The sequence below is a fragment of the Tupaia chinensis genome, unplaced genomic scaffold, assembly GCF_000334495.1.
Source record: "Tupaia chinensis unplaced genomic scaffold, TupChi_1.0 Scaffold000252_1, whole genome shotgun sequence".
NCBI lineage: Eukaryota > Metazoa > Chordata > Mammalia > Scandentia > Tupaiidae > Tupaia > Tupaia belangeri.
In genome coordinates, this window is record NW_006159732.1 from 3,220,062 (window position 1) to 3,232,849 (window position 12,788).

Sequence of the window (12,788 nt, forward strand, 5' to 3'; positions counted from 1 at the left end):
AGACAGACAGAGAGAGACATAGAGACAGAAAGCGAGAAATCACCCCCCGGGGGGATGGTCACACCGCAATCCCTTCTCCTCCATTCTCCTCTCAGGATCTTGGGCACGCACGCACACGCGCCCGGCGTGAGTTTTAAGCCACCGGGTCCAGGACATGAACCACGGTCGACTACGTGGGAGTCCAGCGACATAGCCATTACGCTAACTGCTGGTTCCCCTTACCATTTTGTAGCACTCTGTCACATTGTGTGGAATTGGTCTATGTGTGACTGATAAAATATGGCAGAAGTGATGACATGGAATTTCTTTTTTTTTTTCTTTTTTGGAGAGGTTTTTGCTATAGGGCGCGTGCACTCGCCAGAAAGACAGAGAGAGAGAGAGAGAAAGTGAGAAATCACCCCCAGGGGGGATAGCCACGCCACAGTCCCTTCTCCTCCATTCTCCTCTCAGGATCTTGGGCATGCACACACACGCGCCCGGCGTGAGTTTAAGCCACTGGGTCTGGGATGCGAATCGTGGTTGGCTACATGGGAGTCCACCGGCCTAGCCATTACGCCAACTGCTGGTCCCATGGTATGGAATTTCTAAAGTTAGGTTATTCAACACACTGTAGCTTCCCTCTTGGTTGTACTCTCTCCACACACCCCACCCCACTTATTTCTCTCTCTGTCATAACTCACCATTCACTCTGGGGGAAGGTAGTTGCAATGGCATGAAGACGTGTCATGGAGAGACCCACATGGTGAGAAACTGAGGTCTCCAGTCAGTAGCTAGTGAGGAGCCACAGCCTCCTAACAACCACATGAATGAGCTTGGAAGCAGATTTTCCAGCTCCAGTTGAGCATTCATATGAACTCAGGATGACAGCTTGATTAGAACTTCATGAAAAACCCGAACCCAAAACCTTGCAGCTATTCTGCTCCCACATTTTGGTCTCTCAAAAACTGAGATAATAAATATTTGTTGTTTGATAATGCTAAGTTATAGGTCAATTTGTTATTCAGCAATGGGTAACAAATATAAAATATAAGGAATTTTGTGCTATTTATATATCAAGTCAAATAAGAACAGCCCAGATGGATTCTGATCCCATTGGAGACATAAAAAATACCCTTTAAACAGAGTGATTCTAATCAATTTCTGTTTTTTTTAATTAAAAAAAAAACTTTAAAAATTACCAGAGGGCACATGTGCTCACCAAAGAAAGACAGGGAGAAAGCACCGCCACCCCATAGGGTATGGTCATGCTGTAATTCCTTCTCCTCCATTTCCCTGTAATGTCAGGATTTGGGGCATGTAAGCACACACACACACAATGTGTCTTTTTGGTTTTTTTGTTTTTGGTATAGGGCACTTGTGTTCACCAGAGACAAAAAGTGAGAAATCACCTGCCAGAGAGGACAGCCATGCCACAATCTCTTCTCTTCTATTCTCCTTTCAAGATTTCGGGCAAGCACACACACATGCTGCATGTGAATTTCAAGCCTCTGAGTCTGGGACTCAAATCACTGTTGGCCATATAGGAGTCCAGTGATGTGACCATTATGCCATCCATAATGTGTCTTTTAAGCCACTGGAGCCAGGATTCAAACTGTGATTGCCTGCATGGGATCCAGCTCCCTTAATCACTTAGCTATAGGCTGGCCCATTAACATAGTATTGTAAACGGTTTAACCAGTGGAGCCCCTTGAAGTCATGTCACCTCAACAAAATAAATCTAAGAATTTGTTAATAGGAGTGCATTGAGAAAATCAGGGGAAAAAAATAGATGAAACATTTAACAGACACAAAAATGAAAAGTTACTGTTGATAATAATGTATAAGGTCATGTTTTTGACTTGCCGAATATGAGCTATATCCATGCTTAGAAAATTTATCTTGTACACTGTAGAGATGTATAGTAATTGGGCCAGCAGATGGTGTAGTTGTTACATCATTGGACTCCCACCTAGTCAACTGCAGTTTGAGTCCTGGACCTGGTGGCTTGAAAATCATGCTGGGCACGTATGTGTGTGTGCCCAAGATCCCAGGAGAAGGGACTGAAGCACAGACATCCCTCATGGGGGGTGATTTCTCACTTTCCCCTCTCCTTGTCTCTGCCTCTATGTGTCTCTCTGGTGGGTGCATGCACTCTAACACAAAAATACTCTTAAAAAATGTAGGGAACCAGCAGTTAGCGTAATGGCTATGTCGCTGGACTCCCACGTAGTTGACCGCGGTTCACGTCCTGGACCCGGCGGCTTAAAACTCACGCCGGGCGCGTGTGCGTGCGTGCCCAAGATCCCGAGAGGAGAATGGAGGAGAAGGGATTGCGGCGTGACCATCCCCCCTGGGGGGTGATTTCTCGCTTTCTATCTCTGTCTCTCTCTGTCTGTCTGGTGAGCGCACGCGCCCTACAGTGAAAATCTCTCCAAAAAAAAAAAAATGTACAGTGATTAAATGTAAATTAAGAAATAATGATAATAGAATGTATGTGTGAATTGAGCGTACATAAGCTAAACTCACGACTAAAATTTGATTGTCTACAACAACAAGCTGTTTAACCAGTAAATCAAAGAACATTTTTTTAGTAGATTTGCTTTCTAACACCTATGTACATGCCAAAGTTTTAATTTTTAAAAATTAGCAAGCAAGACAAAATTGACTAAAAATTTATCTAATTATTTATTTAAGAGGTGAAAGGTCTGTGCTGAGTGGGAACATAGAGAGGTGTTTCCCATCTATGTTCCAAAATACTCTAGTACTGTGGTACGTCCTATGGACAAAGACTTCTGTGCACATACACATTTCAGAAACACTGCCTGAGTTCACTGCTACAGGACTTACAATGTGCACTGGCAATTGTTTGGAAAACCACTAACTTAAGAAAATAAATGCTAATAGTAGAATTTGGTGGGAAATAGCATTCAAAAGTAGCTATAAGGGAGCTGTGTCAAGTGCATGTAGCATACATTAAGAACTAAAAATGAGAACTGGCCCCATAGCACAGTGGTTAAGCATTGTGCATTGGGAGCTAGATCCCACATGGCTGACTGCAGTTCAAATCTTGACCCTGGTATCTTGAAAAACATACCTGGTACATGTGTGTCACCAAAATCCTGATAGGAAAGAGGAATAGGAGAAAAAAGAATTGTGGCATGACTGTGCCCCATTGGGCAGTGTTTTTTCTCATGCATGTGTCCTTTGGTATTTGAAACACAAAAATAAAAAGATACACAATCTGACATTGAGATAGACTATTTGAAATATGAGTGTTCAAAACACATTGAAAAGCAAGAATTGTATTCTTGCCTCCATTTTTGAATATAAAATCCAACATCTATCAGTGCTTTTCAATTTACAAAAAGAGAACCTATTCTAGGACAAGAGATAGCCATATCTCACATTCTATGGGATACCAAATCTCAGGTGATGGTCCCTGGAACATGGGGGAGCTAATGTGACCTTTGAGGGAATCAGCAACCAGAGAGTCCCAATGGCCAGTAAGGTTCTGCTTACTGTCTTCCTTCCAATCTAGGCACATACCTTGTTTCTATATCCTGACTTATGATGCCAAAGAGAAGGGAAGGGAACTTGCTATTGCTAATATCCTAAATCAACCTTTGCACTATCCATTGCCTGCTCAAGGGAGGAGAAGGTCCAGTAGTTTGTCAGGAAGGGCCTGGTCTTATCTTGAGACCACTTTATGACAACCATCAAACCAACCCATGGGTCACCAAATAAAATGAGGACATTCTGGCTGCAGAGTTTACCACTAGATGCTTCATTCTGCAAGGCTGTGAAGTCATCAAATCGCACATCAGGCCTGTTGAATCATTTCACTTTCCTACTAAGTTAATTTGCTCTGATAGTAGGGAGCTCAGATAGCCTTTCCCTTGGTACATCCAAACATCCATTCTGTAATGAGAGTATTACTCACCTGTTGTCACCGCTATGCTCAAAATATCAGTAACTCGGTCCGTGTTGTTTCCTTGAATTGGAAAAGTGAGGTTGTTTAAGTAGGCCTTGACAGGCTCCAGGAATGATGCATTTTCAAAACTGATCTCAATATCAACAGTGAACTCTTCAGCTGCAGGACTACTTGTGGCAACTGAAATGCAAGACAGGAAGGCTGTGAGAACTTCCTGTGTGAGATGAAGATCATAGTAGATATTTCAGCAGTTAATGGCAATGACCAGTACAGGGGGACACTGGGCATATCAGCTCTTGAAAATTTATAATGAGCCCTTAAGAAAGAAAAAGAGTTTGTCTGCTCACCACCAGTTACTACCTTCCACTTTGGTGCCTAAGGACTACTGTGTGGAGAATGGACTTTACTGAGGCCAGAACGGAAGCAGGAGGAGCAAGGACAGAGGATCTAGTGACAGTTCAGACAATAAAGGCCCTAGTCCTAACTCATAGGAACAAGCCAGTACCTTTCAATTGGTATACACATATTCAAAGAGCCAAACCAAGCATGGCTTAAAGACCTTGGAGAAAAGTCTTTCAGCTAATTGACTTTATTCTTAGTCTATGCACATGTCATGTATCTTTGTTCTATTTTGGTATCTCCAATGTCAAGAACAAGACAGATGCTCAACAAATCTGGCCTGCCTGGAATAGGTGTGGGTTAGTAAGCAGATTCATCTAGAGTGCTAGTCAATCAATTTAAAATGCTCAGGAAAAACGTGTATTATGAAAAACACTATGCAAAGATTTTTAAATATTTTACACCAAATAAACCTCACATTATAATTTCAGTTTTCCATGGATTTTTTGAAGTATTCTTATATATGTATTTGTGTGTGTTTGCAGTCTTGGAATTATTCTTCTCTAGTTTTCCGTATGGCATGGGCCACTGGCTGTAAGGTTCATAAGCTTATAGGCATTGTTTCTATCTCTGCACATGGCTTTCTTCCATATGATATGAAGTTCACATAATAAATACATATCCAATCCATTCTTGTTACACTGGTTACTCCCTCAGTAAAGTCATAGTCACCTCTCTGTTACTGACAGAATCGTTGACCCAGTCTCAGCTGGATTATATAACTGAATAAGAAACTTAGTTAGTAGTTAATGATGAACCTTAGAAAAAGAATAAGAATTTTTATATATGCATTGGGGCTATTTTGTCTTATTGGTTGAATGAGGAAAATATTAGTGAAGACGTAAAACTATTACTATAAAATTTAAGTCAAATCTGAAAGAACTTTAATCTCATGGTAAAATATATATAATACCATGGCCTACTTTCTAAAAGGACAAATAGGTTTTTTTTTTTTAAGCCTTCTGGAGGTCTTTTTTGAATAATTATTTTATTTTATTCATTATTATGATTTTTCAATTTGACCAGAGAGAGACAGAGACAGGGAAAGTGGGAAAGCACATCACCAGATCCAGGGCTTGAACCATGGCCAGCCAGATGGGAGTCCAGTACCTTAACAAATATGTCACCTCAAATAGTTTTTTTATATTATTATAAAATCTATTTTAATGGGGCTGGCAGATGGCATAGTGGTTGGGGCACTGAACTTCCGCATGGTCAGCCATGGTTTAAGTCTTGGGTGGTGGCTTGCTTTCTCACTTTCCTTCTCTCTCTCTTTCTTTCTCTCTCTGGTCAAATTAAAAAATAATAAATAAATCAAGTTAATTAAATAATTTTATTTATTTACTTTTTAGAGAGAAATTTTTTGCTATAGGGCACATGCACTCACCAGAGACAAGGACAAGACAGAAAGCGAGAAATCACCCCCCAGGAAGGATAGCTACATCACAATCCCTTCTCTTCCATTCTCCTTCTAGGGATTTTGGGCATGCTCAGTGTGTTTCAAGCCACTTGGTCCAGGACTCTAACTGCAGTTGACTACATGGGAGTCCAGTGATGTAAGCATTATGCCATTTGTTGGTCTTAAAATAATTATGTTTTAAAAATGTATTTTAACTATTCCAAAGATAATTAGTGTGAAAACTAGAGTAAGTTTATTGTGGAAAAGCCTAACTAGTTAATGTTTATGGTACAAAATTATAATACTTTTTCTCTTAGAGTTGTGTACTTTATTTGTCTTAGGGATTAATTTTACTCAACAACCTTATTGAGAATTATTTCATTTCCACATCATCCAACTTGATATAATTAACTCAACCTATATAAAAGAACCTATGCAGATTATTTTTAAAGTTAGTAATGAATTTAAAGATATATTTTCTCCTTATAAAAATATACTCACAAGTAAAGTGACTTAAAACCCAGTCTAAGAGACCAGCAGATGGTGTGGTAGTTACGGTGCTGGACTCCCACATGGCTGCCCATGGTTCAAGTCTTGGGCCAGGAGGCTTGAAAATCATTCTGGGCAAGTGTGTGTGCATGCCCAAAATCCAAAAGGAGAATGGGGGAGAGGAGATCGTGGTGTGGCCCTCCCCCAAAGGAATGATTTCTCACTTTTCCTCTCTCTCTCTCTCTCCCTCCCCCCATCCCAACAAGTGCATGTACCCTATGGCAAAAACATAAAACAAAAGCAAAAACAAAAAACCTAATGTGAAATCTCAGTCTGTCATGATACTATGACTTTGTCTCAAATTTCCTGTTTTCTTTCTGATTCTCAAATGGTTCCATGATGAAAACAAGCTTCCTGGAAGAACTGTTCATCTTAATTTGTGTGCTTTTAGTTCTGAACATTGCATGTTGGCCACTGGGAACATTTGCAAGGAGGGTGGCTGCTTACTATTTACAAGGACTGCCTAGAGTACATTCTTTTTCCTGACAAGTAATGCAGCAATGTTTATACCCTTCAGAGGGTTCACTAGCTCCAGGATCCTCTTTATCGTGGCCAGTCTACTCTCCTGCCATGAACGTAAACAGGATTTCCTGGACAGTAGCTGCTTTTCAGATGGGTGGGGCTGGTAACAATCCCATATCACCCCTTCCTCATCTGCATTGTCGCATCCCGGGGTCTGAAGGCAGCATAAGATCAATGGTTGCCTGAGGGTCAGATCTGGCCTGAAACCCACCTCTCTGTGCTCTTTGCAGAGACCACGTGCCTGGACACCACTTGGTGATACATAGAAGCATTATTTTCTGTTAAAACCAAGGCAGTTCTTCTGCTAGGATTTTACGAGGAGCTGAGCCAAACACACAGAAAGCTAAAAATGAAGGCTTGTGCAATTTTGTCCTGTTTCTATGAGATTTATACAGCTGCTGATCTCAGCACCAGCTCTTGGGGACCTCTTTTTCCCATCCACCTTTCGTGTTCTTCAACAGCTTCTGAAAGTGTTGGAATAACCCTAAGCATCACCTCTCCCTAGAGACTGATGAGAATGGGGAACCTCTAATAGAGAAGGAAATACCTTCTTCTTGAAAATGATTGATCCTTCAAAGCGAACTCAAAAACACCATCATAATTTAGCGGGTTATGGGTTTGCTGTTAGAAATCATCTATTCCAGTGATTCCCATACTTGACTGATGACCATGCACACCTGGAGAACACCACACACATACACATTTTGTAGGCTTGAGTGCAGTGAATTGAAGTTGACTCTTCATAGTTATGCCCAGAAATTTGCATTTTCCAATTCCTTGCTGGCTAGCTTGATGATCAGGCAGGCTTGGGACTGGACATTCTAATACAAATGAATAAACATGAAGATATTCTTGGAGAGCCAATGCTAGCACCTAAACTTGTTTTTGACTTTTTGCTTTTATTTTTTTTTCTCCCTTCACTTTGGACACCTGCTGCTACTGCTTCTCTGGGGACAGACAACCAGGCAGTCTCAAAGTATAGTTGCTTATATTTTCCTTCTTTTGTCTGGGAGAGGGGGGGCTGACACTTGTTCACTCTTCTCTCCAGTGGTACTGGATAGAGAAAAGGTGATGATCATAATAGTAGCAATAACAATAGAGCTGCCATTCATTTATCATCTAGTAGCTTCTCATGCCATGAGGACAGTATTCATACTTCTGTTTTGCAGATGTCAAAACTGAGTTTCAAAAAGTTGAAGCCACATTGATAGTAAGTGTCAGAGCTGAAATTTGAAACCAAATTTTTCTGACTCCAAAGTCCTTTCTTTTATAAATAGATTTTTTATTTTTTTTAATTTTATTTTATTTTTATTTTTTTGGAGAGATTTTTGCTATAGGGCGCGTGCGCTCGCTAGACAGACAGAGAGAGACATAGAGACAGAAAGCGAGAAATCACCCCCCAGGGGGGATGGTCACGCCGCAATCCCTTCTCCTCCATTCTCCTCTCAGGATCTTGGACACGCACGCACACGCGCCTGGCGTGAGTTTTAAGTCACCGGGTCCGGTACGCGAACCGCAGTCGACTACGTGGGGATCCAGCGACATAGCCATTACGCTAACTGCTGGTTCCCTATAAATAGATTTTTTGCTATAGAGTGTGTGTGCTCACCAGAGAGAGAGACAAAAAGCAAGAAATCATCTCCCCAGGGAGGGAGGGAAGGTGGAAAATATGCCACAATCCCTTCTCCAGTCTCCTTTCAGGATTTTAGGCATGCATGTACACACATTTGGCATGAGTTTCAAGCTGCCAAGTCTGGGACTTGAACTGTTGTCGACCACATGGGAGTCGAGTGCCTTAACCACCATACCACCTGCTGGTTATTTCTTTCATGAGCAACAGAGAGAGAGAGAGCATGTCCAATAGGGTCCTTATGCTGCAGTCTAGCCTTAGCCAGTCCCAGTTCATGGGTATACAGGTACTCTGAGTACTCAAGGAGGTCTCTGGAGGTGAATCTAGAACCTTCCCATGCGGTTTAGCCTTGCCGATCACAGTGTCAAGTTGCCGCACCACCGTCCAGTCCCTATTTATTATCTTTTATTAGTTATACCCTGTCACAACTCAAATGGATGAAGATCATGAACGTGACCACTTTGTTAACCCTAATATGCTGTAAATATTAAGATATGATCATAAAACGTGTCTTTAGAACTTGGTGCAGAATTTCTAAAGTTAATTTAAAATCAACTTCAAGATGAAGTTCAAGGTGATTAATAAATGGAAAGGTTATGTAAAAACCTTGTTCAGTTCCATTCATCATAATAAATGTCTTAGAAATCCACATTCGGGAAAAATATATTGTAGCACGTTGTCATTGACACAGATTTTGATGTTAAGCCTGACTAGGTTCATTCATTTGTTCTGTGATTTATATGTAAGTTTTCTATTTATTGAGTACCTATTTCTTAGGCACCGTGCCAGGCACTGAGGACTAGGATAAGTAAAAAAAGCAAAACCCTGCTTTCATGGTCTTCCATCCTTATGCTGGAGGCAAACGGTTTAAAGTTTAATGTCTGGCAGGGCTTTTTTTCTTTCTTTTTCTTTTTTTAAGGTTTTTGCCGGGGGTGTGTGTACTCACCAGAAAGAGGGAAAGTGAGAAACCATCCCCTCCCCCACCCCGGAGAATGACCACACCACAATTTCCTCCTCTATTCTCCTTTCAGGATTTTGGGAGGATACACACATACACACACACACACACACACACCTGTCATGATTTTCACGCTGCCAGGTCTGGGACTTCAACTATGCTTAGCCATCTGGGAATCTAGTGCCTTAACCATCATGCCACCCAATGTATGGCCATTCTACTGGGCATGGAGAAAAATACATAGGAAACAGTGGCATGGACAATAGGGCTGCTAATGTTTTGCAGAATGATGAGAAAATAGGTTTCCAAAGCAGTAAACTTCAAGCAGCTTCTCTGATGAAATGAGGGTGAACTAAGAAGATATGTGAAGAATGCTTCTCTAGGGAGAATAAACAAGTGTGGAAACTGCAAGGCAGCAACCACCTTGGCTCTTTCGAATAATAGCAGTAAGAAACAGCTGATTTGGGTCATTGCTTCTCCTCCAGAGCCTAGAATGGTATTATAGTCCTAGGGGCAGGCAGAAACGAGTCCCAGGGCAGGGTGAGCCCCTGAATTTGAGTGGGGTGGCCTTCAAGTGTCAGCACCATCCACGTAGGAGTTGGCTGGAACATACTCTGCTCCCTCTCCTCAGATTAGCCTAGAGGTTGGGGTGGATGAACCAGCAGATGGACCCCCATGTGGTCAACCACAGTTCCAGTCCTGGACCTGCTGGCTTAAAACTCACACTGGGCACATGTGCATGTGTACCCAAAATCCAGAGAGGAGAATGAAGAAGGGATCGCAGCATGACCATTACCTCTGGGGGCATGATTTCTTACTTTCTGTCTCCCTGTTTCTCCAGTGAATGCATGTACCCTATAGCAAAAATCTCTCTTTAAACAACAAAAGAAGAAATGTATTGTTGCAATGAAGTATTAGACAGTATTTATGTAAGAATAAGCTTTTTTAATATAAAAAAATACCCTTTCAGAAATTTCTAACTACTTTGTAACTGCCTGTCTTACCCTGGTGATAAAAGCAGTTATTAGAGCTCACAAGATAGAGTGAGAAAGCACCTCTCATGGAGTATGATCACACGGCAATACTTTCTCCTCCATTTCTCCTTTCAGTATTTTGGGCACACACATGGACACACCTAGAATGTTTTTCACGCTGCCAGGTCTGGGACTTCAACTATGCTTAGCCATCTGGGAATCTAGTGCCTTAACCATCATGCCACCCAATGTATGGCCATTCTACTGGGCATGGAGAAAAATACATAGGAAACAGTGGCATGGACAATAGGGCTGCTAATGTTTTGCAGAATGATGAGAAAATAGGTTTCCAAAGCAGTAAACTTCAAGCAGCTTCTCTGATGAAATGAGGGTGAACTAAGAAGATATGTGAAGAATGCTTCTCTAGGGAGAATAAACAAGTGTGGAAACTGCAAGGCAGCAACCACCTTGGCTCTTTCGAATAATAGCAGTAAGAAACAGCTGATTTGGGTCATTGCTTCTCCTCCAGAGCCTAGAATGGTATTATAGTCCTAGGGGCAGGCAGAAACGAGTCCCAGGGCAGGGTGAGCCCCTGAATTTGAGTGGGGTGGCCTTCAAGTGTCAGCACCATCCACGTAGGAGTTGGCTGGAACATACTCTGCTCCCTCTCCTCAGATTAGCCTAGAGGTTGGGGTGGATGAACCAGCAGATGGACCCCCATGTGGTCAACCACAGTTCCAGTCCTGGACCTGCTGGCTTAAAACTCACACTGGGCACATGTGCATGTGTACCCAAAATCCAGAGAGGAGAATGAAGAAGGGATCGCAGCATGACCATTACCTCTGGGGGCATGATTTCTTACTTTCTGTCTCCCTGTTTCTCCAGTGAATGCATGTACCCTATAGCAAAAATCTCTCTTTAAACAACAAAAGAAGAAATGTATTGTTGCAATGAAGTATTAGACAGTATTTATGTAAGAATAAGCTTTTTTAATATAAAAAAATACCCTTTCAGAAATTTCTAACTACTTTGTAACTGCCTGTCTTACCCTGGTGATAAAAGCAGTTATACAGTCTAGTTTAAAAAAAAAAAAAAAAAAAAACACACACACACACACCAAACCCAGCCTTTCCTGCCCCTCCTAAACCTGAGAACTTCAGAGCCTGGGAGAGCATGGCTCTTGTCCTGCCCTGGACTGCAAGGACTCAGGAGGACCAGAAGATGGCTCCCTACTTCTGTGTGTGCGTTTTAGATGCCCTTCCACCTTTTCTGCCCCCTCTGCACCGTCTGACGCCTGATAATTTAATGTGCTTTCTTTCCTTGGGCTCCTGTAACCCTGGTGTTATTTGTCTAGATTTGTCTGGCTCACCGATGTCCTGAGTGGAAGGCAGCAAATTCCAGGTGTCATCAGTGTCACAGGTGAAGGCCTAGCAACATGCCCAGGAGGCACAAACCAACCACAATTTCCCTTCTCTTTTCCCATAAATCACTACCAGCCACATAGCACTTATCTTAAAGAGACATTTCTGGAAAGTTGGCCACAAGCTGTGACAAGCAGCTCTGGTTCTTAATCACAGCTGTTTAAACAAACAATACTACTTTTGCCTGGCAACGCTGGTGGGAAATACACCACCTCAGATTTGGAGCCGTATTATTAGGTGCATAAATTAATCTCCCACCACTAAAGAAGCCTGCTGACTTCATCTAGGAGAAATGAGATTGGATTGGTTTTCTCTTGACCAAAGGAGACAATACTTCATCACGGATGATTTCGCTCTTTGTGTTCTCCCCCTTGCTCTCGGAGCAAGTCAACATCATAAGATGCCTGTTCTTCTGCTTGTTTCTTGGCATGTTCCATAAAGTGGCAATTTGGCTTCATGGTATCCTATCCAGCTATTGCTTAGCAGACCTAATCATAGAGTCCTGTTTCCCTTTAATTTTCAGAAAGGCTTGCCCACACAGGGGAAAAACCCAGGCCCAGGCTATGGTATGCCCTACTGCAGTGTGGAATGAAGACGAGGTGCACAGTACTGTGTCATGAAATGCTGGACTGTGAAGTCTGGAGAAAAGAATCAGTTCTACTAGCTAGTCACATACCAAGATCATCAAAGTTTTCCCCATATAAAGTTTTTTCCCTCCACCTAGACATGGCGAAGACCCCGAGTTCATGTCCCTGGGTTTCCTTGTACACACCTGGCACACACATGTGTCTGTGATCCTGGCTGGCTGACGCTGGGGTGGACTGAAGTGTGAAAACACAGCTACCACCTGTGTTGAGGATCTCTCTCTCTCTCCTTCTCATGAAATAAATAAACTTTCTAAAAATTTCTTTATCTAGCAAGACGAAGATATACATGCAAGTTCCCCTCTCTCTAAAAAAACTGCTCCAAGAATCATTAAATCAGTCCTTGTGAAGAAAAAAGAAAAATCAGAAACACATATTGAAA

The 12,788-nt window shown here is 42.0% G+C and overlaps 1 protein-coding gene across 5 annotated transcripts in view; it reads right to left on the reverse strand.

The window, feature by feature from the left end:
* Window positions 1–12,788, reverse strand: part of ADGRF5 (adhesion G protein-coupled receptor F5) — a 120,638-nt gene that overhangs the window by 39,715 nt on the left and 68,135 nt on the right. For all 5 annotated transcript variants that reach the window (XM_027772096.1, XM_027772097.1, XM_027772098.1 and 2 more), the window contains exon 4: window positions 3,920–4,090. In XM_027772096.1, coding sequence (XP_027627897.1) covers window positions 3,920–4,090 — 171 coding nt within the window. The remainder of the gene's footprint in view (window positions 1–3,919; window positions 4,091–12,788) is intronic.